Source organism: Rattus norvegicus, chromosome 9 (assembly GCF_021556685.1).
Source record: "Rattus norvegicus strain SHRSP/BbbUtx chromosome 9, alternate assembly SHRSP_T2T, whole genome shotgun sequence".
NCBI classification, from domain to species: Eukaryota; Metazoa; Chordata; class Mammalia; order Rodentia; family Muridae; genus Rattus; species Rattus norvegicus.
Genome location: NC_141542.1, coordinates 81,674,203 through 81,701,793, shown reverse-complemented (window position 1 = coordinate 81,701,793; position 27,591 = coordinate 81,674,203). Strand labels below are relative to the sequence as shown.

The 27,591-nt window shown below is 43.7% G+C and overlaps 1 protein-coding gene across 10 annotated transcripts; it reads left to right on the top strand.

Annotated features, from left to right (window-relative positions):
* On the top strand, window positions 1-27,591 carry Cryga (crystallin, gamma A). 10 transcript variants are annotated; one of them, XR_015628917.1, is made up of 10 exons: window positions 31-253; window positions 3,423-3,553; window positions 5,093-5,174; window positions 6,726-6,808; window positions 9,776-9,863; window positions 10,238-10,309; window positions 18,969-19,056; window positions 19,363-19,451; window positions 21,680-21,791; window positions 23,011-23,482. XR_015628917.1 is itself a non-coding variant. In XM_087567663.1 (10 exons), exons 2-10 carry the CDS (start codon window positions 3,513-3,515, stop codon window positions 27,529-27,531), a joined length of 1,059 nt encoding a protein of 352 aa, XP_087423789.1. In that variant the 5' UTR covers window positions 31-253; window positions 3,423-3,512; the 3' UTR covers window positions 27,532-27,591.

Genomic DNA, 27,591 nt, shown 5'->3' with positions numbered 1-27,591 from the left:
AGGTGAAAAGATATGTGAACCAAAGGTTAGGACCACAATTCTGTCTCAAATACACACATGTCCCCTTCGTCTGCACCCGGGAGGAGATACGGGGATGCTTATAAAACTATTTTCATCTAGTCAGTGTTTCCTAGCAACCAGGCAAAAGCATCTGTGTTCAGGATGACTTTACGCATCAGCTCAAGCCATCCAAACCTCAAACCTGCCTGCAGGTACTGGAGAGGACGGAAGCGCTGCGTTCAGTCGCCAGCTGGTGAGACATCGGGGTCGGGGTTTGTTAAGGGCCTGCACCTGATACTACATAGCAGAGGTCTGTATCACCATGATAAGATTGTGGAGAGGCTATCTGCTTGGAATATGCAGATATCCCATAGTTCCCAGGATTCCTTAAACTATGGGGACTGTGACTTTGGAGAGGCGGGGCTATGAAAAACCTAGAGGCTGAGGCAGCTGACCACTTTCCTGTACCTCTTTTGAGTGTGTTTCCAGCTAGTGGCCTTGATCCCTTTATAGCTTTATGCACAAAAGAAGAATGACTGGGTGGCTGGGCTGTGATGGAGAACGACTTTTGTCCCAGTACTTGAGAGATAGAGGCAGGCGCATCTCTGTGAGTTCAAGGCCAGCCTGAGTTCAAGGTCTACAGTGCTAGTTCCAGGACTGGAACTCTGTCAGGCAAAAATCATCTCTAACTGAATGAATGGTCTATGCAAATGGCTCTCTCTCAACCAGGCAAAGCTGACAAATTGCTGTAAACGAGTTCTTGAGTTAGCCAGACCTCGCCAAGCAGTCCATGCTTGTTTTACAGAGGAAGAAATGCACCCCCTTCCCAAAAAAATTCTGGAAAGTTTATTTGCATAAGGTGACACAGCTAATCAGTAGCCTTTCAAGGTCTTCTGACCTCCAGTCTAGTGATCTAGAGGTTGTAGGCATTCATATTTTTATTATCTAAAATATTATAAATATGATATATCTTTGGAAATTATACCACACTGGGATAGGGGTGCTAAGAGAAAGTTGGTACAGGCTTATAATTCATAAGTTTGAAAGATAAAGGGCCTGCCCAGAATTGTAAGACTAAAATTAAAGTAAATGCTAAGACTTTTTGCTTGTTAGGCTTCAAAGCTAATGATATTGCTTCGTACCAAGATATTGAGCCCACTTCCTGTCAAGAAATCAAGCCTGCTTTCTAGTCAGGAACTGGAATAGGACAAAATCTTATGAACATGTGCTTTTATAAATTACTGAATTAAAAGAATTTTAACATATTCCAGTCATCATGGAGTGATAGAATGTAGTGAAGTTAACTATACATACATACATACATGCCTGCATACATACATACATGCATCCATACACATAGATGTATATTTCTTTGGTGATACCAGAGACCGAGAGCCAAGCAGCTTGACCATGGTCACACAATCAGTTGTAGAGGGGATGCTGCATCCCAGTTCCTGTCTTCCCTAGGTCAGGGCTTTTTTTCCTTCAGACCATGAGACCTCCTTTCTGACTCACAGCAAGTAAGCTCTCCTGCCTCTCCTGATCAGAGAAATGACAGTGCCTTTGGAATTAATCCACCTATGCAGTACTTCTCCACCTCTGCACACCCCAGGCCTCACAGGCTGAAGCAGAGGCTGCAGCAGGAAGAAGGAGTCTAAGCAGTCACCCTGGCGAGGAACTCACTCAAGTCAGTGTCGGCCTGCGTGCTCTCCCCCTATTGTTAGAGACCAACTCAGGTGAACCTTCGTGATTGTGAGCTCCAGCTGTCTGCCAAGCTAACTTTCCATTTATCTTCAGAGTAAGAGTTTTAAAGCACATGCACAATTTAAGTAGTCTGTCAACATTTCCGTTGCATCTATAGTCAGTCTTCTCCAAGGAAGCAAAACCAGCAGTGTGTGTGTGTGTGTGTGTGTGTGTGTGTGTGTGTGTGTGTGATGTTTATGTGTATCTGTGTGTGTGGTGTGTGTGTATATGTGTGTGTGTGTGTGTGTGATGTTTATGTGTATCTGTGTGTGTGGTGTGTGTGTATATGTGTGTGTATGTGTGTGTGTGTGTGTATACAGATGTAGTCTGTACTAAGAGCTACTAAACTACCACAAGTAGGAATGAGACAGAGACAGAGACAGAAACAGAGACAGAGACTATGAGTGATTTAAAAGAATCTGGCTCTCATGCGTGTAGAGAGAGGTTCCCTTGGTCATTCTGAATTTGATGGAGGAGATGCACAGCCTGGAGACCCCAGCAAGAGTGGCAGTTAGAGTCTAGGCTGTCTGCTGGTAGACTTTCTTCTTGTTAGGAAAGGTCAACTCTTGTTCATTCAAGGCTTTCCACAAGTTAGGTAGGGCTGCTCAGATTATGGAGGGAAATATACTTATTTTAAAGTATAGTTTAAATTATACTTATTTTAAAGTATAGTTTAAAGTTTAATGTATAAATGTTTAACTCATTTAAATGTTTTTTCTCATCCAGAAAACAATTTTATAAAAACATCGGAATAGCACTTTCCCAAATATCTAAAATAATAGTAATTCAGCCATGACGATTCAACAAGCTAGCCATCACAAAATGCTCCAAATTTTTTTAAAATGATACAGGCGATGCTGATAGATTTTGTTTGTGGTCATATTTGTTGCTGAGTTCCTCCTTTTATTAGTAACGATTGGTGTGTGTCCATTCCATAGCTCCTTTGATCCCATAACCTCATCTTCGATTTCCTGTTCAAAGTCAAGGTGGGCACTAGACACATTTGCCACTATTGTGTGGACTGTAAATGACCTCCCAGCTACAGGGAGTCACAGACAGTTCCATCATGAGCCGTTACTCTGTCGTGAACTCACTGGGAGTCACTGAGTCACTCCCACACAGGATAATTCGGTGTTCAGATCAGAAGTCGGTGTGTTAGGGTGGTTCTGCCCAGGAGCCTTGTCAACTGCTCCAGGAACCATATGTTTTTCAAGGTAGAGTACTGTGAGGATGCACACACACTGAGTGTGAGAAAAACTTGAAAGGGGGTGAGTGAGACAGCTCAGCAGGTCAAAATACTTAAAGTCAGACCTCAGGACCTACCTGTGCTCCATCCCTGGGTCCCACATGGTGTGGTGAGAGAACCATCTCCTGACATTTGTCCTTTGACAGCCACACTTGTGCTGTGGCACATTCACACCTGCACTCATATGCAAACACAAAAAAATGAGGTATTTAATAAATCTATTTTTTTTAAATTAAAACTTGAAAGGGATAATCTCTCTCAGATGAGCACAAAGATCAGGGCTAGCCTCCAGGTCACTTTCTGCTTGAAACTTGCCGGGTAAGAGGCCTGAATTCTGGATGGTCTTGGATCCCTTCCACAGCCTTAAACTCCATGACTGGTATTTGTAACAACAGCATCCCTAATTCGTATCCCCTCTGATTTGCTGCTGTAGTTTCTAGGCTTGCAGAAATTGCTCTTCCTAAAGGCCATCAGCTGGACAGCTATCGAGCTGCAGATACCTGCTTAGCCACAGCCTTCCGGCATGGAAAGGAGGCTTGTGAAGCAGGAGGTGAAACGGCTGCTGTGAGTATTGCCGAGAATAACTTTCCGTTTCTGGCCCTTGCATTTGGAATGCTCTCCCGGATGGTCTGTAGATTGGCAGGTGGACAAAAAGCTAAGGAGGGATCTCCCTGTTCTGCCTGTGCGGGAGAAAGCCAGCAAATGCTTTAGTCTCTGTCTCCTGCCGCGCAGGCACATGCGGTACAGGGCAGGATGAAGAATCTCTTCAGAAGATGCTCCTGCAGGAGCACGCATGTGCAAGGCATCCCTTAGAGCCTAGGAGGACAGGATGCACCTCTGAAGTGGGCAGCACTTACTGGCAAAGATATAGATCCCTTAATGTGCCTTGGGGCCCAGCATCTGCTGCTTTCAGTGCAGAGCTTAGCAATCAAACGATCCGTCTCCATTTTTTTTTTTTGACTTCCGACTTTTTTGAATAATAAAGAAAAGATTACGTTTCCCATAAATTTTCCCCATCCCATCCAGTTTTTCTTCCACCCGGTACTTTGCAAATGTTGGCGAAAAAAATAATCACAGACCGTACAACAAGAAGTCATATTTTCTTTCGTATACATTGTTGGCACTACATTAATATGTTCCTCACCAAAGATCTTATTATAGATACCATCAAATGTCCTTTGTCTGCCTGTGAAGGTAGTGTCTTTACTAGAACTTTAAGGAATTCTGGAATAACATGTATGGAATTCACTCGTGTTTACATGTATGTGTTTGAACGCTAAGATAACAGCAACAGCAACAACAACCACAAAAAAAAAAAAAGAAAAAAAAAGAAAAAGAACCCAATAGTTTAAAAGACAGCAGCAAAAAACAATAAGAATGACAACGCTGACGAGTATGGTGGTAATGTCTTTAATCCCAGTAGTTGGGAGACAAAGGCATGTGGAGTTCTATGAATTGAGGCTGGCTAGGTCTAGGTCTACAGAATCCTGGGATAGCCATGACTCATAAAGACCCTATCTCAAATAAATAAATGAATAGATAATAAGTAAGTAAATAAATAAGTGAATAACTAAATAAATATTTTCTTGCTGCACATGCTAACTTCCAGCAGAATGTCCAGTGCCAATGTGTTCCATGGGAAATTTTACCAAAAAATGTACGCTTTATTATCATGGCCTCTCCTAAGAGTACAGATATCCACAGGAGCTATGTCTGCTTCTGTCTGCTGAGTATCTGGGTTAAAGGTGTGCACTGCCATGCCTGGCAGGAAATCTTCATTTTATGCAATGGATCTTAGCCCTCCTCTTGCAAAAAATCTTTTCTGCATGCTGGCATTTTGAATCCTTCCTTCTTTACTGTAAATTATTCTAACAATACATTTAATTTTAAGGTGAATGTGATTAAGCTCATTGTGATTAGATATTTTAAACCTGAAACCCTTGGAAATCACTATGAAAGCCAAAATTGAATATTAATAGCTACTAGGCCATCTATTGCATTTTTGTCTTGGGGGGTTTCAGGGGCATCGGGAAGAAAGCCTCTTTCTGAGGATGGAACCCTATGTTGTTCCCAATAGTTCAATGCTGCTCTCTTGCTTTTAAGGGGAGAGTATATTGGAATCAGACTTCGGGAAAATGAATTTGATCCAAAAGGAAGAGGTCAACTCACCTTTCTAGATGATATGGTAAACTAAGTCATGCGCAACTCCCATTGCATTCTGTGTGTGGTAAGGGGAGAGGACAGGTATCAAATGCATATGTAACGCGCACACACATGCGCGCGTGCGCGCGCACACACACACACACACACACACACACACACACACACACACACACACACTCGAGCACCCTGTCTTCTTCCTAATGTTTTCCTCATCCTAAGGTTGTCTCTACGAGCATCTTTACCCACTAAATCGGAAGCAGAAAGAAAATAAACATAGTCAAGAAAAGATTTTTAACGTAAACGACTGAGATAAAATGTTAGTTCCCAATGTTAAGACCTTGACAAAAGTAGCAATAGTGTGGTTCTAACTATAAGTGCTCACCATCCTTGGCGTTAGTGGGGAAGGCAAGGTGATACAGGATCCTAGAGCTCATGGTGGTTTTCAGACTGAGCCCCGGCTCATGTGAAGCTCTGCTCTTGAGCTACACAGAAATTGGAGAAGACACCACAAAAAGATTTGATCCAAAGGAATCAGTTAACTCAGTTTACCTCCTGCCCATGTGCTATCCTCATGCTAAGAGAGTTGTGTCTCTTCTTAGTTCCCTTCTGAGTAAAGCCAGAGTTTGTAGCTAAGCCACACATCACACAGAGGCATCAAACAGATCAGAACTGTGCTTCTCAAACTTTAATGAGGTATTGTTACAGCGCCATTTTTATTCTGGAGGTCGAGGTCGGGTTTGTATTTCTAATGAGCATGACCAGTGTAACTGACCCAGCATCAAACTCCAGATGAGGTTTCGACAGAATGACCAGGCTGCAAACCCCTTATTTATTATTTAGGTTGACATTTTACTTCCCTGGAGAATATTATTTCATGACTAAGGAATTCTTAGAACCTTAAACAAACCCAGATCTGTCTTTGCCTCCCTGGATGTGGGCTAGAAAGAAAATGTCACTAGTAAGTGGTAAACATACTTACTAAGTAAAAACTTACAAACTACCAGGGCGAAGGCCATCACTGTAATAAGAATCAACATGCAAACTGACTCTCAGTTCTGTACCAGGGGTGAGGCTCTCTGCCTGTCAGTCACCTCTGTCTGGTCCATTGCTCCTGCTTTGTCCTCTAACAATAAACCGGATTAGAAACTGTTCTCTGTAGCTTTCTTTCCCCACCTTCTCCTTTTGCCTTTTTAAAACTTAAGAAAATGGAGTCCCAATGTTCATCAGTGACTCACCCAAGAATATACTGGTAATCCTCAGGGGGAGATCTCATTCCCCAATTCCCTGTTGAGGGTTCTTTCTATTCTGTACTACACACAGCAAGTAATTGTTTAGTGGGAGATAAGCTTAATTCTGAAACATCCCTAGCTGACTATCAGGCTATAACTAGGGATTCCCCCCTTTCTACACACACACACACACACACACACACACACACACACACACATACACACACACACACACACACACAGTTGAAACTTAGCAGAGGACGGGCTTAGCAGTACCATTGTTCAGGAAGTTGTTGCTTTGCCAAGGTCTCATCCTACCTCTGCTTTCTACTTCGTGCTTCCAGGCCCACTATGACTTGGCCATCAGTGTTGCTAGTCAATGGCTAGATCACTCAGAAAACTTAACTTGGCTCCAGTGGGAGAAAGTGTAAGTTGAAATATGTTTGCTGTTTTTTTTTTGTTGTTGTTGTTGTTGTTGTTGTTGTTGTCTGTCTATTTAGTGTGAGTGGGGAAACATATATGTCCATGTCATTCCTGTGTACAGGTGTGAGTATATGCAGAGGTCAGAGGTCAATGTCTTTCTCTGTCACTCTTCATCTTAGTTGTGAGATAAGGTCTCTCTCCCACTGAATCTGGAATTCACTGCTAGCAAGCCTATCTGGGTTAGCAAGTGCCGGGTAGCCTACTGTCTTCCTCCGTCTCCCCTGCCCTAGGAATGCAGGCTGTGCCACTGTGCCCAGCTTTTTGTGTGGATGATGGGGGAAGGCACCACACTCAGGCTCTCAGGTTTACACACTTTACTCCTGAGCCATCTCCTCTGTCCTCATGGTTTTTTTCCTTTTAAAACACTACTCTAACTGATGGAGCAAGTTGCAACCCTATCTGACATCTTCCTATGAGGCACTGTGAGGTAGAAGCACAGAGCTAGCTTCCTGCTCCAGCCAGAAGCCTGAAGATACACCACAGCTGCAGCTTGGGACCTCATGGGGACGTTCACATATTTCATATTTGTAATCACTGGTTTCCGTCAAGGTCTTTAAAAAGATGCTTCTCCGAAGAAGCACACCTTCACTGTATTGTATACAAGCTACACAGTGGTTAGTTCTATAGGTAAAGACTGACGTTACTTCCCAAGGACTATTTCACAGTTTCTGGAGCATGTCAGCGCTTGAGGCTCTGGGATCATTTCCTTCCCAAGATTGTCAGCGTTTTCCTTCAAGTGTAGTGATGCAGTCGATTCACTCAAGCAGTCGGGACAGGGAACGGAGAGGCACGGTCAAATAGCTCAGTCCAAAGTCCAGACATTGTTTCTATTCCTCCCGCCTCAAGCTCCAAGTGAGGAACTGACAGCAATAAGCAGGAAATCCAGTTTGAACAATCTTAAGGAAGGAACAAGAACAAGGGGTGGAGTGGGGCGAGAGAGTAGGGAGAGAGGAAGTGAGGGAGGGAGGATTGATTGCCTCTAGATCTGAAAAGTTTGTGACATGGACTGTTGGGCACAGGAATTCAAAGCTCAGGTGGGTGAGATGTCTCAGTGGGCAAATGACTTGCTAGCGAGCCTGACTAACGAGCCTGACTAACCAGCCTGACTATCTATCTGAGTTCAGCCCACTGGGCTCACATGGTGGGAGGAGAGAGCAGAGCGAGCTCCCTCAAATGTCTTCTAAGCTTCACAGGAGCTCCTCAGTGAAGCAAGCGCTGGCCCTCCTACACACACAGACACAGAGACACACAGACTCACAGACACACACACACACACACACACACAGACACACACACACATACATACACACACAGACACACACACAGACACACACACAGAGACACACACAGACACACACACAGACACACACACACATACAGACACACACACACACAGAGACACACACAGACACACACACAGAGACACACACACAGACACACACACAGAGACACACACACAGACACACACAGACACACACAGAGAGACACACACAGACACACACACACACAGACACACACACATACACACACAGACACACACACAGACACACACACAGAGACACACACAGACACACACACAGACACACACAGACACACACAGACACATACACACAGACACACACACAAACACACACACAGAGACACATACACAGACACACACACAAACACACACACAGAGACACATACACACAGACACACACACACAAACACACACACAGAGACACATACACACAGACACACACACAAACACACACAGACACACACACAGACACACACACACAGAGACACACACATACACACACATACACACACACACAGACACACACACACACACACACACACACACACACACCAATTAATGTGATTTTTTTTTGAACATCACTGGCTGCTACCAGGTTCTACCTCCAGTATCTTTCTTCTGGGTGGACATTATCATTATTAACAAGGTTCAGTCCAAACCAGATGGATTTAAACAAACAACAAGCAAACAGAGCATGTCTTAGTGTCTGTTTCCTGATTTGTCTGGCCATGGGACACTCCGGCAAGACCAGTTCTCAGAGTCTAGGAATATTTTCAGATTCCCTACAGGTATGCAAGCTTACAGTGAGGTGAAACAGGTCCCCCTAAGCAGACAATGAGGAGAAGCAGGTGAATACCTTCTAGCAAAGCCATAACCACTTACTACAGGAGCCATCGATATTTATAAGTTTTAGTGAAAACCCACAAAGAAGAAAAATACATTGCTTGGTTAGAAAATTAGAAATTCAAAGTAAGACTGGTTGGTGGTGGTGCACACCTTTAATCCCAGCGCTTGGGAGGCAGAAGCAGTTAGATCTCTGAATTCCAGGCCAGCCTAGTCTACAGAGTAAGTTCTAGGAGATCCAGGGCTACACAGAGAGATCCTATTTCAAACAAACAAATGAACAAACAAACACACAAAAAATTCAAAGTACATGTTCATCAACAGAAAGTCAATCATATTAATCCTATTTAAAAAGTGGATGACACACAGCCATTGTTGATTACTTATGGATTAGCGTCACACCTTAGCTTATGTCAAAAGGAACAAGAAAAGGAGCCATAAAATGGAGAGAACAGTCAGCGCTTACTGTACAAGCAAGGACACCTGACTTTGATCCCCACACCTACATAAAATATTGGGTGAGGTGGCACAAATTTATAATCACGGCACTGAAGAGGCACAGACGTGGTGCTTGCTGTCTGGCCAGCCTAGCCTAGTGAATGAATCCCAGGTCCCAGTGAGTCCCTTACTCAGAAATTCCAAGGTGGGTGGCTCCAGAGGATGTCATCCAAGGTTGACCTCTGATCTCCACACGCATGTGCGTACACTCACACACACCACCTCCAACACATGCCCCCCCAACTCGTCTCCCTCCCTATTTCCTCTTAGGAGAGCTCCACTTCATGACAGACCCGTGTATCCGAACCGAAAAGAGCGAGAAGCACTGATCTTATCCTCCTACGCCGGAGTCTTGATGGTGAGGGAGAGAGCACTGCATGTGTACACACTTTGTGTCTTCTAAGATCGTTTGGTTCTAGTGCATACTTACATGGTTTTAATATTGCTTCTAAATGCCTTGGATTTCCTCACCGTAAAATGTATTATTTTAAATGTGTAATGAAAAATTCGACTGCCATACCATACGCGAAAAATATTTATGGGAGATGAGAGGGGAGGGAATAAAAGGAGTAGAGGCAGTAGTGTCTGGAAAACTTGTCACTCATTAATTTAGAAATTATTATCTAGTTGCTGTGTTACCTCACACCATACTTGATCCACTAGAGCTGCCGTAACTTTGTTTTATAATAAAGAAAAGGCACGGTGTAGCGACACATTGTTTTTATTTCACAGAACAGTATTCCAATCGAAGAAGTCCTTAAAATTTATGGGGCCAATTCTTCTGCCAGTCCTGATTCTACCAAGGTAAGCATGACACGGGACTGTTGGTACCAGGGATGTATATGGGCCTGTTTACGGTATATGCTAAGCAAGTGCTCTACCACTGACATATATTCCAAGCTATAAACACAGATACATATGCACGCCTCTTTATGTGTATGTATCTGTGCGTGGTGTGTGTGTGTGCTGCTGGGGACACTGCTCAGAGTCCTGCACGTGCTAAGCATCCATTCTACCACTGAGCACAGTCCATAGCCCCAGAATGAGGTTATTCAGCATATACATTTAGGCTGTCAGATAAATAACAATTTTATGTCAAGAAGTCAAAACTGAGATACTGAGATTGCTTGGCAAGCAAAGACTCCTGTGGTCAATCCCCACTCCCTGATTCGATTCCTCAAACCTATGTAATGGAAGGAGAAAACCACTCCTGGAAGCTGCCCTCTGACCACACGGATACCTGTGCACACACAACTGCTCACCCCACCCCTGAATAAACAATTGTAGTTTTAATAAAGGTAAAAACCAGAAGCAACCACATCCTAATTGCGTCACACATGCTTATAAAATGCCCCCTTTTAAGTAGAGTAGCACATGCTGGTGCGTTTTGTGTAACCCCAGCACTTAGGTGAGGGAGGCAGGAGCATCAGGAGTTCAAGGTCATCCTTGGCAACATAGAGAATTCAGGCCAGCCTGGGCTACACGAGGTTCAGTATTTGAGAAAATAAAGTATTCTGGATGATTTTCAAGCAGTTCCATTTTCACAGCTTGAACACTCAGTAAGAATATAAAAACTGGGTGTGATCCCTTTACCACTGGAAACTTCTATGGGCCCGGTGGGTGGCAGGGGGTGGAGTGGGGCAGGAGTAAAGGGAGCTGAACCAGCACGTTCACTCCTGACCTGCTCACTGTCCCTTGCAATGTCTGATTTAAAAGGCTGTCAACTGCAGGGCCAGGGCCATGAACACAACCACAGGACAAGTGCCCAACCTGTTTCTTTTACCTATAGACGACAGTCTATAAGCAATGGGTCACAACCATAACAGTTTGGAAGGACTCAGAAAGAGGCCAGGGCAGGGTCAAGGCCATAGACACAGGACAGTTATTTAATTTCCTATTGTACCCACGGACCACAGTGTGTATGTAATGGCTCACAACCACGAAGCAGCTTTGAAGGATTCAGGAGGAGGCCAGGGCCAGAGACACAGGACCATTATTTATCCCCTGTTCTTCAGACTAGACTGTATGAGCAATGGGTCAGAGATGGTCAAGTGCCTACCTCGTCCACTTCCACAGCCAAGTGCTTACTAAGTCTTGTGGTTTTGAAACCAATTTCTGAGCACCTTGCTCTTGCTGAGATCCACATTCCCTCAGCTCCTGAGGAACTAGAGCTTGCTCCCTGACCACTGCATGGCGTATCGCTCCTTCTTTTGCTCTCTCACAGATTAGGCAGGGAGCAAGTTGGGCAAGGTGCCTTGTTTTCTATAGATCTTAGATTCTGTATCAAGACTTATCTTGACTGTGGCTCTTAAGAGACTAAGCAGTTTTCTGCTTGTTTGTTTTTTTGAAAGGCAAGTGAATGGCACATGACCTGATTTGATTTCTGTGATTTATTGATTGATCCATCGATTGATTGATTGATTGATCGATTTGTATGTGCGTTGGTGTTTTGACTGCATGTATGCCTGCAAGCTGTGAGCTGCCGTGTGGGTGCTGGGAATTGACCCCGGGTCTCCTGGAAAAGCAGCCAGTGCTCTTAACCACTGAGCCATCTCTCCATCCCCACCCCCCTCCCAAGCAGCTTTTGTTTTGTTTTGTTGTTGTTGTTGTTGTTGTTGTTGTTGTTGTTCTTAAGTTGAAGAAAGGCCTGCCTTTGTGGTGCTCTGCTTCCACACACTACTCTGCCCAGTGTCTGCCTGTTTGCTGCTGCTGCGTTCTCACTGCCCGCCTGTCTCCCCTCTCCTTCACCAAACACGCCCCAAACTGAGCCAGGCTCGCTATTTTTCCCTTAGATTTTCTCTTCTTCTAGCTTTGGAGATGTGTCAGTCACACTGTTTGGGCGATTGCGTCTCAGTCCCCACGCCTCATTCTGAAGGAGATTGTACTGTGACTTCCTGGTTTGGGGGGGGGGGGGCATCAGTCAGAGTTTGCAAATGTCAGTGTGTCTGAGCAACCGGGCTAAGTGCAGCCTGCATAATGGAGCTAAAACAGGAAGCCACGGCTGCTTACGTGCTTGTCCTCCGGATCACTCGTTCAGTCCTGCAAGAGCCTCTGCTCCGTAGTATGTAGCCGCGATCCTCAGAATCATACCAACAGTGGGACAGTTCAAAATGCCTCCCGACTGACAAATGTGTCCTAGGGACAAAATCACATCTGATAGAGACTCTAAGTATCTAAACATTAAATAGCTAATCAAATATGTATATTATTAGCAATGCAAACGTAACTTGTCTGGGGTAACTAATTCCCCCAAATGATTATGGTTTGAGGAAGCAATGCTAGCAGCCCCTACCCTCCCACCAGAGTTCGTACCACCCCCATGCAGTTGCAGACTGACTCCACCCACAAGCCACCGAGTATCCAGCAGGATCTCTCAGTGGCAATGTAACATTTCAAACATTAAACTATAGGACTATTTTAAAACAGCCTTTTGGGGTTTAACATCACTTTAAAAGTAGTGGTTTTAATTGTAAGTCTGAGTGGTTTACAGATGAAAGATGTTGTCAAAGGTTCTTTAATTACCATTTATATCGGAATGCCCTTTGATTCCTTCGGATAAAATGTCTCCGAAGCAACAACTGAAATCGTTTCTAAGCCAGAGTTTAAAACCAAGTGGAATACAAATCACATTAGGACGAATTTCCGGCATCTGGGAAGGACTTGTGGGAACTGTGCTTGGCCCGAAGACTTTCTCTGAGACTCTCCTCTGCCCCCTGGTGGTAGGAGAGCAGCAAGGCATATACTGTTTGCTATCAGTCTCAGGCTTGTTATAAATAACCAGTTTTTGTTAATAAGGAATTCAGGTTTTGCTTTGTTTTGTTTTGTTTTCCTGTTGAAGACTTGGACCCAGAAAAGTTCAGTTGAAGGCTTTACATAATTACAGGATATTTGCAACCGTGTCCAGATAATAAATATAAAATACCCAACTTGATTTAAACTGAAGAAAAAGCCTAAATATTCCTTAAACTTATAAAGCAATTGATAAAAACATTGTTCTGCCTCATTTGATGGAAGAAATGGGGGTCAAAGGGGAAAAAGGCAGAGAAAATAAAAGTGGGTGGAAGGAGATAAGGGTACTAAACAGAGAACCCCGAGACCTCAGCTCTCCTCTGTCTTGCCAAAGGGCATCACATTGTAAAAGCCTGCTTTGAGCCTGTCATGGTGGCACATGCAAGCCTGTAGTCCCAGCACTGAGGAGGCAGAGGTGGGTGGATCTCTGGGGGTTCCAGGCCAGCCCGATCTACAAAGGGAACCCAGGACAGCCAGGGCTCTGTTGCACAGAAGAAAACATATCTCAAAAATCAAAAGAAAAAAGCTGGCATTCACATCCATCCTAACTAACACTCAAATATCATGACTCCAGAGGCAAAGCAGACAGGGCCCAGACCCAGATCCACCCCTTTCAAGTTGGATGTCTCCTGTTGGGGTCCAGGAGTCTCCTCCCAAACCACACAAACACTGAACTCAGTCGGACAGGGATAGTTTATTAAGTATAATGTCCCAAGACTGATAGATCAGGGCCACAAATCCAGACTCAGGAGCTGGTTGCGACATTGAATTAAGATCCTACATGGCCTTTAAGCCTAAAATCCACAAACAGCCGTGTCAAGTTATTTCACCAATCATGATTTAGGGATAAGGGATTTAGGAACAAGTCCATTTATCCTGCTCCATCGGTTTCGGGATTCAACTCTGGCAGGAGACTTGTCTTGCCTAACATTCTTGTCTTAAGTCATCTACCGGGACGGGGCTTGTCTAACATTCATGTCTTAACTTGTCCACCAGGATGTCAGTTACCTATGTGCATGTCTTTTTCTGCCAACTAGGATGTCAGTTCTCAGGGAGTCTTGGGAACTTAAACTTTACTTGGCCACAACTCAGAATGGAGGTCTTATTCCAGATAGTTTCTTATATTGGTGCAGGGGTCTCTCTTATGTTAGGGTCCATCCCAGGGGCAGCTTGTAAAAGCAAACATCATAAAAGCTTCTATACATGTGCAGGAATTGCTGCTGAGTGGTTGGTTTGGGACCAAGCTTATTAGAAATGTAATGCAAAGGCAGGCAGGGATGCCTGGTGGGCCCATGCCAGGGTTATTCAGGGGAAGGGAGGGGAGTGAGGACCTGGAGAAGGGGTAGAGGTAGGCAGAGCCATGAGGGCAGAGGGCAGAGAAAGGTGGAGGGCTGAGGAGGACAGAAAGAGAGGCTGTCTGGGGACACCTGGGACAGAAAGAAAGAGACAGAGAGATATCTGGGGTAACAAGCAATCTTCGTATATGCCACCCAATGCAACTCCACACCTGGTGGCAGGTGATGATGTAAGCTGTTGCTAGGTCCTTGGGAGGAATCTAGCACAATTGCCTTTACAGGGGGTAATTATTCAAAAGAGCTCTACCGACTTCTCCCACTACTGGTTTCCAACTGCACAGAACGTAACAGAATACATAATCAACTTGGCAGGAGAAAGTTTCATGCTAACATCAAAATCATATGAGGGAATTCCCTTATAATATCAGTAATGGCACTAAATGACAGGCTAGCCAGGCAACTGCTACCTAGGCCTTAAGTTATTTTTCTCCAATCACAAGTTTCCTATGTGTAAGTAGGCCTGATGTCACACCCCAGGCTATTCTGGGGATTAAATGGCACTGTGCACATCAATTACATGATGGCCCCAGGGGAACCTGCTATATGACTGCCATTACTGCCAGGGCCACCCTGCTGGGACACCAGCCTCCTCTGTCCTGCCAGCAGCTGATCCTCCCAGTAGCAGGCTGCCTCTACCCTCTCACCTTCAAGTATCTGCTCTTCCTGAAGGGTTTACCCTCAAACTAATTTGTACAGACGTAAAAACGTGGCTATGTCATGAACGGTGGAACCTACATTTTCAACCAAAGCTGGAGATGAAGGGATCAGAGAAATCAGAGATTCAAGGCCATGCCCTTGAGATTAGCTATGTCCACCTAGACATAGGCTCAGCAGAGCATCAGTATTGATTATGTCCCAACCAACACCATACATGTTTAAAGTATAACAGCTAAATAGACAAGTCCACCGAGTGCGGTGAGCAGAGCTTACCATGCTCACCCCACCACTTCTGCTCTCAGAGCAGATGTGACTTTAAGTGTATGACAGTTAATCTTGCACAATGGTGGGGTTGGGTTATGCTTTTGCAGTACTGAGAGTGAAAACAGGGCCTTTTGCCTCCTGCTGCACTTCTTTGACAAGCACTCTACGTGTGTGTGTGTGTGTGTGTGTGTGTGTGTGTGTGTGTGTGTGTGTACATATGTGCACCTGTGTTTGGAGGCCTGAGGTTGATGTTGTGTGTTGTCCTCAATCACACACCTTGATTTTATTTTACCTGTGTGTATGTGTCATGTGCACGTCCATGCATGCATATGTGCGATGTGTGCATGCCTAAGTGTGCAATGGCACATGTAAGCCAGGGGCTTATGTCAGGTCTTCTATCATTCTGTTCTTTATCAAGGTCAGGTATCTGTCAGAGGAAAAGGAACTTAGGCCTCCGAGTGTTTCCTCTATGTGTTTTAGTTACAGCAGAGTTCCTGGATAGGGTGTGTAGGAGGTAGCTGAGCTTAGAGTATGAAGTCAATTAGTCTCCAAAGTGATTAGACCGTTCTACCAACAGTCTATGCTATCTACACAGATGCTTTCAAAACAGAGAAAGAGTGTATCAATTGGTAGCTCACTGTGGATTTTGTTTTGGGGGTGCTGTTGTGGATTTTTTGTTGTGTTTCTTCATTGTTTTGTTTGCTATGTAGGAAAAGATGACTTTAAATGTGTAATCCCCCTGCCTCTACCTTCTGTTTGCTAGGATCACCCTTGGTTCCCGTGACCTTGATTCTTATTCCAATTATCAACCAACAACAGCAGATATTTCCTCTTTGGAAAATCACAAATTAAAGTCATTTGTCCATTTTTGTGGTGAAATATTGTTCTGTCATTTTCCACTGATCCCTGAGCTCCAGAAGTCTACAGCACTAGCACTAGTGTAACAAGCATGTGACACTATGTGACACTTTTATGTGGGCCTTTATGTGTGCACAGTAGGCATATTTCCTCCTCCCAGGATATACATTCTGAGAAAGGCATTCGACAAAATGCAATGTATTTTATCCTTTAAAAAGTGAACGGCTTCGGAATTTTGGTGATGAGGTGGTGTGTGTAGGGGGAAACTGGGGATGTGTGTGTAAATTTCCTACATAGTTTTCACTATCTTTACCTGAACCTAAAATTGCTCTTTGTGTCAAAGTTAACAATTAAAACATGTAAACAGTTAAGGGAATACTTTTGTTATTTATTTTTATCATAGTAAAGTAATGCTCACCAAAGTAAGACAATAGAGAAATTTCTTAATCTGTTAAAGTATATTTTAAAATCTATAGCAAACATACTTAATATCAGCATCTTCCTTGAAGTAAGAAGTAGATCAGGGAGTGGAAAGATGGCTTAGCGGTTAAGAGTACAAATTGCTCTTCTAGCGATCCTGGGTTCAATTCCCAGCAACCACATGGTAGCTCGCCACCACCTATAACAGAATATGATGCCTTCTTCTGGTCTGCAGATGAACATGCAGACAGAGAACTCAGATGCATAAATAAACCTTTGGGACTGGAGAGATGGTTTGGTGGTTAAGAGCACTGGCTACTCTTCCACAGAACCTGGGCTGACTTCTCGGCACCCACATGACAGTTCATAAACTGTCTGTGACTCCACTTTAAAAGGACCTGACACCCTCATACAGACATACATGCAGGCAACCATTGATGTACATGATCCCCCATCATGCCATGAACAGAAGTCCTTCCTGAAGGACTGTAGGTTCCCATATAAAAGATCAAAGCAAGAGCGCCATTAGGGGAAGTGTGAGAGTCTGAGTCTGTGACTGCGGGCAGCCACCTATGGACCTGAGTTTCTCTCACTGTCATGCCTGGGTCTCTTCCCCCATTCCGATGATGCTGGTTCTGATGATGCCGGGGCTTGGGAAGGGTTATCTAGAACAAGCACTCCATTGGCAGAGTGTATGTGCCTAGCTGGCAATTACATGTCCATGCGAACTTTTTACAAAGCGGAGTCACACGTGCCTTCACAATAGAGAATATACGAGTACCCTTGTCATGCCACATGTCCTGATCCAAGGCTGGCCACACATGCTGTCACGATGCAGCTCACATCCAAACACCGATGCTATTAGAAACAGCCTGGACCAGCCTAGTAGCTATTCAGATGCGTAAGAACTTCGGGTGGAGGGGGAATAATTATGCTGGTGCACTCCGAGGCCCAGAAATTAAACGGTCACTGTGCTTCCACCTCCTGTGTGTTCCTCACACAGAAGCCAAGGTGATCTTTTTGTTTCATTATTTTTTTTAAATATATTTCAAATGCTGGGAGTGAATCCAGGGCCTTTGCATGGTAGACAAGCATTCACAACTAAGCCCCAGACTGCTTTTAAAAATTGACATCAGGGCTGGGGATTTAGCTCAGTGGTAGAGCGCTTACCTAGGAAGCGCAAGGCCCTGGGTTCGGTCCCCAGCTCCGAAAAAAAAAGAACCAAAAAAAAAAAAAAATTGACATCAGACTCTGTCAGTCTTTAAAGTCTGTCTAATACTTTAAAACTGTCCAATGGGGAATAAGCCTCTCCCCAGCCACACCTCTTAATTGGTTTTCTAGTACAAAATGACATCGTTGGATCACACAATCCTCCCTAAATGGATTCAGAAACAGCTTATATTGGTACATTTATGCGTTTATTTTTATTTTGATAATTGTTTGAGACAGGGTTTCTCTGTATAGCTCTGACTGTCCTGAAATTTGTTTTGTAGACCAGGCTGCTCTCGAACTCAGAAATCTGCATGCGAGTGCTGGGGTTAAAAGGTGTGTGCCACCATGCCTGACGTTGCATTTACATACATGTAACAGTAATAATAAAAAAGAGGCTACCAATTAGAGAGAGAGGAGTTGGAGGGATAAGGGGAAGTGATATAATTATATTCTTTAATTTATTTTTAATGAAAAGATTATTAATAAAGTTAGGGGCATTTAACTGGAATGTTAAAAAATTCCAGTTGCATAAGTAGCAATTCCCAGCCTGTAGTGAGAGCAGGTCAGAGCAAGTTTCTCACTCAGACAAGGGAATACTTGAGATTCACAGCAAAGGAAAGGCAAGAGCCTAGGGCAGAAAAGAGGAAGTGGCTATGCCAGGAGAAGAGTGTTAGGAATGTCCTGTGTAAAGGGGACTTCCATGTCATGAGAACCAAGCACGGAGTAGAGACTAAATGAAGACCACATCCACCCACCTTTTATACCTCAGCCGTTCAGGTGCCTCATGGACACAGTTCCCTGGGACTGGGGTGGGTGAGGCTGAGACTCGACAGGTACTGTAAGCAGCAGTTGCTCCCCACACAAAACTCACGCCGCCCTAAACTGGAACTATCGTTTCCCCCTTTCAGGTCGCTCGGGCTCTGTTGCCCCGCCGCTCCTTGCACCCCTTTGCCATGTTGACGGCCCCCAGAGCAGCAGAGTGCAACCGCAGACGGAGTAAGCCTACCCTCTTCTGGATGTAGAGGAAGTAAACTAGGAGGTGGGCCCACTGAGTCAGCTTAAATGATAACACTGGTTAGGCTTCTATCTAGTGAGATTAAAAAAAATTCAGCGTCCTTCATAACCAGGTGTACGCCTCCTGCACATACATTTCCATAACCTGAAAGGCTTAACTACTTAGACACTTTGGGCTTGGGAGTTGGGGAGGGGGGGCAATGCAGCTCAGAAAGACAATATTTAATACGTCATGGACACATTTGTTAAAGGTTGTACCCTCAGGTGTGCTGCTGCCTGTGTCTGCAGGTGTCAAGTTGAGGAGAGGAGCCATGAATAAAGAAGCCACCAGCCTGCGGGGAAAGGAGCTCGTATGTGCGCACACCCCCAAGAACAAAGTAAGACTGAAAACATGGTTGGCATTGCCTAAATCATGCTGACAGTTGAGTACTGGGAGTTCAAGGCTGTTTGGTTTTGAACAGGGTGCTTAACTACTCTGTGCCTTATGTTTCTCCTCCTCCTCCTCCCAAAAAATGATAAGAATAATCGTACCCACCTCTTTAAGCCACAGAGAGACCAGGATTATGGGACGAGTGGTGAGAATGGTACTCAGTACATGGCGATGCCCAAATAGACATCCGCAGTGATTAGCTTTAATACTCAAAAACCACTTGTCACAAGTGACTCTGCTGTTTTTCCATTTGTTCAATCAAATACGGTGGTTTGTTTTTAGCATCTGCACCTAAAATGTTCTGGATGAGAACTTTACCACAGAGAGAGAATTTTGTCTTTTTGTTTCATAGCATCTCTCCAATTTCTGCCTTTTCTTCTGCCCTGTCCATCCACTCCTCAACTATTATGTGGAACAATTTAGTGTCAGCTCAGAGACAGATGGGGCTGGAGGGAAAGTAGAAGGATCGTGTGGTCTTTGCTGTCCTCCCTGTGTTTACTCTGAGTTCTCAAGATAAGTACAAGGTGATGTCAGAGACACCAAGTTGGTGAACGTAACAGAAACGGAAATGGGGGCTCTCCAGAGGTGAAGCTGGGAGTCTGAGGTGTTTTAGGGATCTGGGATCCAAAGAATGGGAGACTCCAGATGAGCTGGAGGGTCCAGGGGTAGGATATAGGAGAGTTTGGAACTGAATAACAGGCCTGTGTTTGTAGTTGAGACCTAAAATAAAATCTCTATTCACTCAACTGCTGTGCCATGCATGTTTTGAATGTGCATCTTTAAATCAACTGAACCATATGGTGCTTGGGATTCGTTTAGTCTTCAGTAATAAACAGACTGATTGATTAGAAATATAAACAACAACAACACACACACACATTACATGCAAACACATACACGCATATACACACATGTACACATACACACATATACCCACATGCATACACACACATATGCATGCATACATACTGCATGCACACACACTTTTAAAAATAGAAAAGAAATACAACCTCCTCACTGGGGGTGCTTTGGGACTTCCTGCGCTGTTTGGTTATCTCAAACCTTAGCACTGTTCTAAAGATAGAAAGCTGAGGAAACAGCCACCTGTTGGTTTTTTCTTTTGAAGACATTTACTCTAATGAGATTTCAGGGCATAGACTTTCTCAAGCTTCATTCTTGCTTCTGAAGAACTGTATAAAGTACAGCTTTCAAAAGAATTTGGAAACAGCAGGCTTTGGGAAGCAAGTTAAAGCAACAACCAGAAAACAGTAAGCCCTCTAGACACAGGCCACATGGACACCTGTGAGTGTGCACACACCACACACCCTGATGACCTGGACAAAACGCAATCGTATGAAGACCGATCTCAAGAACTGGTTCATAGACCTGCTCCTGCGTAGCCCTGTGTAATAAGAGCACAGCTCTAAATACTTGAGTTTTAGATATCATTTGGGTGTTATGTTTTTTAAATATAATGTCATCTCGTATACTTTCTTCTTCCACAATCACCAGTGGCTTTCTGACAACAGCAGAACTTTCACTTCCTGCTTATCTTGTGTGTGTGTGTGTGTGTGTGTTGTGTGCCCGTGCACATGCGCACATGTGCAATGATCTGCAGGTCATGGGGACTTGTAACTACTATAGGTAATCAAATAATAGCGAATGGCTCTGGGGTGCTAGTCTGACCAGCAGACGTCTTTCTAAGCACAGCACCGTTCTCCTGACTCCATCCAAGACTCAAGCCCATTTTTAAACAAACCCCTTCCAACAAGATGTCTTAGTGAAAACAGAAAATCCATTGGTACTTTCATTTTCACGAATATTATATGTATAATTTAGGCATTTTGCAACTCCTGGGTATGGTTTTTAAAACCGCTTCATAAAACATAATAATAATAATAATAATAATAATAGTAATAGTAATAGTAATAGTAATACATCAAAATTACAGTGGAAAGATAAAAGAATTCTCCTTTCCTTACACTCCTTTTCCATGATTTATAACATATTTATTATTAACATATATTTATTAACAGCTATTAACCTTCCTTATGACTTGTCAATAGTTGTTATACACATATTTATGTATGAACCACTGGTTTGATATCATTGAATAAGGTAAATATTTTATTAAATATATATAAAATATGCTTTTTTTGTTGTTTTCTTTTTAAGACAGGATTTTTCTGTGTAGCCCTGGCTGTCCTGAAACTCACTCTGTAGACCAGGCTGGCCTCAAACGTAGACACCCACATCAAAAGCATGCGACATCACCACCTGGCTGAGAGTATGCTTTTATGGTTTTTCATTTGAGGAAATTGTTTATCTTATATATTTGGAATTCTTCATTTTCCCTGTAAGTTTTAAACCCCTATGTAACAGATCTTTCTTCCCAATGTTCTTTTTATTTCCAGACACTGAGTTTTGTCACAAACTAAGAGAAAGGCAATAACTTTTCAATACTCCCAGCTTTTCTGGGGAACATTTAAGTGGGTGTGTTTTGTTTGTTTGTTTGGTTGGTTGGTTGGTTTGGTTAATTTTATTTTGTACTAGTAGCTTGTTTTAATCAGCATGGATATGAGCAATATTTCCTGGCATAGCTAATCTCCCTACACTTTACTTTCTTTTCTATAAAAGAAAACGTACTGGGTACCTTACAGGGTTAGTTCAAGAATGAAATGATTAGCATATGTACAAAGGCTCATAGAGTCACCCAAACCATAGCACGTAGAAAGATACCTGTCCACTTTTTTCCTGGAGAACCCACAGTATCACGGAAGGAAGCCAGATAGGAGGAGGAGGAATCTAAGTTTAAATTCAAAGTAATAGATGGAAAATCTAAAATAGTATGCTACCACCACAGAGCTGAAGAATGAATTATGTTGGGCAGCACTAGACCAAAGAAGTGTGACTTTCGTGATTATTTTTAAAATTTGATTTGGAGACAATTGCAAGCTTCGAGATATGCTGCCTTAGAACAAAAGACACAGATTCATATCTGTGTTGCTGTCTGTCCCACCAGCTTAGTGACTTTCTCTTTGTCTATTCTCCCTGCTGTCCTTCGCTTGTGTTTACAGACATTGACAAACAATCTTTTCTGAGCTATTACAACTTGTGCATACCCTATCAACGCACCCTGTATATTTTACTTTGTGCCTCCTAAGAAAAGCAAAGTCATTTCCTTAAGTAACCAATTATTAACTTCAGAACCTAAAACATTGCTACTTTTATCCAATCTATCACTCACATAGCATTTTTTTCCACTTGCTCGGATAATGTCCCCTTTAAGGATCCAACATGAGATCACATACTGCCTTCAGTTGAGAAATACAATTCCTTTTCAGATATTTCAGAATTGTTCCATGGAAATTCTTTTACATCTCCATCTATCTAACCCATCTGTTGGTATCTGATATTTGACCTTAACTCCAATCGAGAGCTAGTGTGTGTGTGTGTCTGTGTTATACAGATGTGCTTGGTACCAAAACCATCCTTTCCTTCTGCAGGTCACTTAGAAACATGGACTAGCACCATGGATGTGTAAGAGCTTCTAGGAGCAGCCAGGATGCACCGCCTTAAAGCCACAGCTGTCACCCGCAGCACACGCTTTGTCTGCAGTTAGCTCTTGATGTGAACTGCATTGACTCTCAAGTTTGCCACTGAGCTGTCTTCTTTTGGAAGCATATCTTCCAGTTTGACAAACGGAAGAAGTGTGTCTGTCTATCCTATGCTATTTCATTCTATGCCTGGAAGACTGCTGGAGCATCCAGAGGGGGTTCACTATTTCTGGGTGTGACCAGACAATCTGGCTTTGATACACATTTTAGCAAATGTATATCATTAAATATTGCATATAATTCTAGAGGAGGCCGTTTTCCAAAAGTTTTAATCCCAAATCAAATCAATGTCTCATTAGCATACTTCCAAAATAGAGAAAATGTAAACTCATTCCATTTCAATAAAGTTTGAAAAGAGAAATGGATGCTGGCTCTCTCTGGGTAGAACATGATGACCAGTAGGGAAAGAGAATGGGCTGCTCTTTTCCAAGTGCCAACAAGGCACATGACTTAACCAGTGAGCAAAACAACTTGGTCAGGTGAATGTCAGAACACATCATACCATCTCCCCATTCCTAAAGACTGAGACAGCCATCTCCTTGCATGAGGGTCTTAAGGGAGTTTGTTGACCTCTTTTGAAAATAGTGAGGTACTCCCATGTGGGGTCATGGCTGGGGAGGTCAGTGTGGGCCTTTCCACAAGGGGCTTAATCACAGTTGCACTTGAAGTTCACCAGGACACTTGGGAAGCTAGGATAGAGGCAGAGGGGAACATCTGTGGCCCGTAGCCCTCACCAGTGCTCCAGCCACTGAGGACTTTGCCCACTCTGCTTCTGTGCAGCCTCACTTCCTGCTGTCTACCCTTCCACCATCTGTACATGCCCTGGAAGGATGAAGTGATGCCTGAGAATTTTCATGTGCCTGCATTGCTAACTCTAGCCGGGTGTCCTCATGGGCATGACTCCACTACCTAAAATATGCACAGGATGGGATGACAGCAGATAATCCAAGGCTGGACCATCCTCCATGCCTGCAATAGGCACGCACATGGAGGAAAACAAAGAGGAAAGTTCTTATAAGCTGTCACCCTGGCTCAGGGAAACCAACAGTTTGGTGAGGGAAAACACAGACAAGCCAGAGCACTGGTTTTAAGAACAAAAGGTAATCCTGGAAGAAGAGTGGTAACAGGAAGAATGGCTGTCTTCTCCTAACCAGTGTGAGATCTATTCATTTTAGACCAAGAAGAAATGTTTCACCTTACCATCATCACATATATATATTCATATCGCATTATATATTATATGTATATGCTATATAGATCATATATACTTATATTTATATATTATAGATATATGCTTTTAACCATTAACTTAAACATCACACATTTAAAATTCACTTTACTGCTTTCATCTGCTGAATTCATAATATAAATATATATAATAGAAAAATTTTAAAATTTTTAAAATCAAAAGGAAGAAATAAAACGAAGGCCTCTATATAAACTTACCTACCATTCACTGATGACCAGGGTTGACATTTTAGTCTATACACAGGTCTAATCTTTTTATCTTAAACATGTGCAAGTTTTCAAAGCATCAAACCCCCATACTACAGGTAAAGACATGCAACTGTCTTTCATTTAGAGAAATTTGTTTATTTTTCTGCTGCTGCCTCTTGGTGCCTGAGTGTGGCTCTGGAACTCGTGTAATTCTCATGAGCTCCCACAAACGGAGGCGCCACCCTCCACTCAGCAGTTTCTATAGGCAAACACTGCAAAACGCTGCGTACATAATGCATTTCTAGAGCGCTGCATAGGGTGAGAAGCGCGCCCTTTGTCTCCAAGGTCATAATGGCTCTGCTGACTTGAATTCCTTTCACTGAGCTAGTAAGGACAACTCGAAAATGCCAGAGAGAATGAGAGCCCCCTACCCCATGATCCCAAATGAAAAAGCGAGAGAACACAGAAATCCCCTTACACATTACCCCCCAGGCCCCTTTTGTGTTGTTCTTGCCAACACAGCAGCCATCCTGCTGTATATATATCAGCTGCCACTCCTGTCCCCATCACACTCAACACTGACCATTTGCTGTCAACAACGATGGGAAAGGTGAGCCAAGGGCGAACCCTCCAGGTCTGTTGAGTGCCCCCTCTGTGTGGGGGATGCGCCTTCCGGTTAACCATGTGTTGTTACCCCTTCTCCTTTACAGATCACCTTCTACGAGGACCGAGGCTTCCAGGGCCGCTGCTATGAGTGCAGCAGCGACTGCCCCAACCTGCAGACCTACTTCAGCCGCTGCAACTCCATCCGCGTGGACAGTGGCTGCTGGATGCTCTATGAGCGACCCAACTACCAGGGCTACCAGTACTTCCTGCGACGCGGGGACTACCCCGACTACCAGCAGTGGATGGGTTTCAGCGACTCCATTCGCTCCTGCCGTTCCATTCCCTATGTGAGTATTGCTGCAGCCGTGCTGATGTGAGAACACTGGTCTTCCTTTTGGCCAGTTTGTTCCCATTTCTGTTCTAATGTTCTCAGCAAAGATAGGAATGCTTGACAAATGCTCACACTAAAACCAAGGCCCGACTCTTACAGCTAAATAGAACGAACATGTATACACACCCGAACAGCAGTATAAGCAATATATAGTTTCTTACTTAAGGGCATGAGTGTTTTGAGACATAAGAAACCACAACAGGACCTTTAAAACTAAACTCGGCTGAATAAGCACATACCCTTCAGCCATAAAAGAAGGAAATCCTGTCATTTGTGGTGACATGGATGAACCTGGAGGTCACTGTGCTAAAAGGAAGGAGCAAGGTACGTAATGATAAAGGCCACAAGTTCTCGTTCGTATGTGGGATCTACAGCAGCAGGTTCATGGAGGGGTGAAGATCGGGTTGGGGATTTACCTCAGCGGTAGTGTGCCTGTGTAGCAAGCACGCAGCCCTGAATTCTGTTCTGAGGGTAAAAATGAGAGAGAGAGGGGGGGGGGGGAGGGAGAGGGAGAGGGAGAGGGAGAGGGAGAGGGAGAGGGAGAGAGAGAGAGAGAGAGAGAGAGAGAGAGAGAGAGAGAGAGAGAAAGGGAGAGAGAGAGAGAGAGATACTAGAGGCTAGAGTGGCAAAGTCAGGAACCAGAGGTTTGGAATGACAGTCAGAAAAAGAAAAATTACAGCTAGAGAGAACTGTGTTCTAGAAATCCGTTGTGAAGCATGGCAATGACAGTTCATGTTATGTACTAGTTATTAAAAATACTGAAAGGTAAGGCTGGAAGATGGCTCAGTGGTTAGGAGCACTGGCTACCCTTCTTGAGGACCTGGGTTCAGTTCCCTGCGCCCACAAGTGGCTCACAACTGAGGACTCCAGTCCTCAGGAATCCCATGAACTCCAAAAGGGCAACTCATGTAGTACACTTACAAACACACAGGTAAATACTTACAGACATAAAATAAAAAGAAATACATCTTAAACGCACAATAAAAAATGCCGAAAGAGTGGAATCTATGTATTTTCAGCACAAAAATAATGTGAGATAAGAATATATATATATTGCAAAATCAATTAAATTTGGTTAGAGCTAGTGTATTCAGATTTTATTGGTGAGATTTTTTTATTTTACTATACACTCTCACACTCACCTAGAGCCTAGAACAATGTGTGTCAATTCGTGTGGTTTTGGTTTTTTTTAATAAGTCATTACTGACTAGTCTGTTATGAAACACGTGATTAGAATTTCATGAGATAATGTCTACATCACCTGTCTGAAAGGAAGGAGAAAGAAAGAAAGAAAGAAAGAAAGAAAGAAAGAAAGAAAGAAAGAAAGGAAGAAAGAGAGAAAGGCAAAAAGAAAAGGAAAAGAAAAAGAAATTTATGTGGACTCGAAGTAAATCCGAATCATTGCACATCATGCATACAAAAGGCAGCTTCGAAGTAAGCTTAGTAGGATTTGGTTCCACGGGCAGTAAATGCTTTCACTCCCTGCCTTTCGGTATTCGTTTCCTTCACAAGAGTTCACTGGTCAGGTCAGCTTTATGTGAGTGCATTTCCTAATCTGTTACAACAGCAGCACAAGGAGTAGGCTTAAGGGAGACGCACACTTGACAGATTCGCCCGAAAGCCGTGTTTTGTGACTGTGCACAGAGGCTGTAACTCTGAGTGCATACATCGCTGTTTCTCCTCTTCTGTCTTCCTCACAACAGACCAGCTCTCACAGGATAAGGCTGTACGAGAGAGATGACTACCGGGGCCTTGTGTCTGAGCTCACGGAAGACTGTTCCTGCATCCACGACCGCTTCCGCCTCAACGAGATCTACTCCATGCATGTGCTAGAAGGCAGCTGGGTCCTCTATGAGATGCCCAACTACCGAGGCCGCCAGTACCTGCTCAGGCCTGGAGACTACAGGCGCTACCACGACTGGGGCGCCATGGATGCCAAAGTCGGCTCTCTGAGACGGGTCATGGATTTGTACTAAGCCCCATTTTGCTTGTTACAACACACACATGCAATAAATATACAACTTGTGTTCCTGGCA

Excerpts from the sequence above, each read along its gene's own strand:
- Cryga (XM_087567662.1), top strand. The coding sequence starts at position 163 with ATGACTTTACGCATCAGCTCAAGCCATCCAAACCTCAAACCTGCCTGC. Across the intron at positions 6,809-9,775 it reads TGGCTCCAGTGGGAGAAAGT|GAGAGCTCCACTTCATGACA; the intron begins GTAAGTTGAAAT and ends ATTTCCTCTTAG. Across the intron at positions 10,310-18,968 it reads CCAGTCCTGATTCTACCAAG|GTCGCTCGGGCTCTGTTGCC; the intron begins GTAAGCATGACA and ends TCCCCCTTTCAG.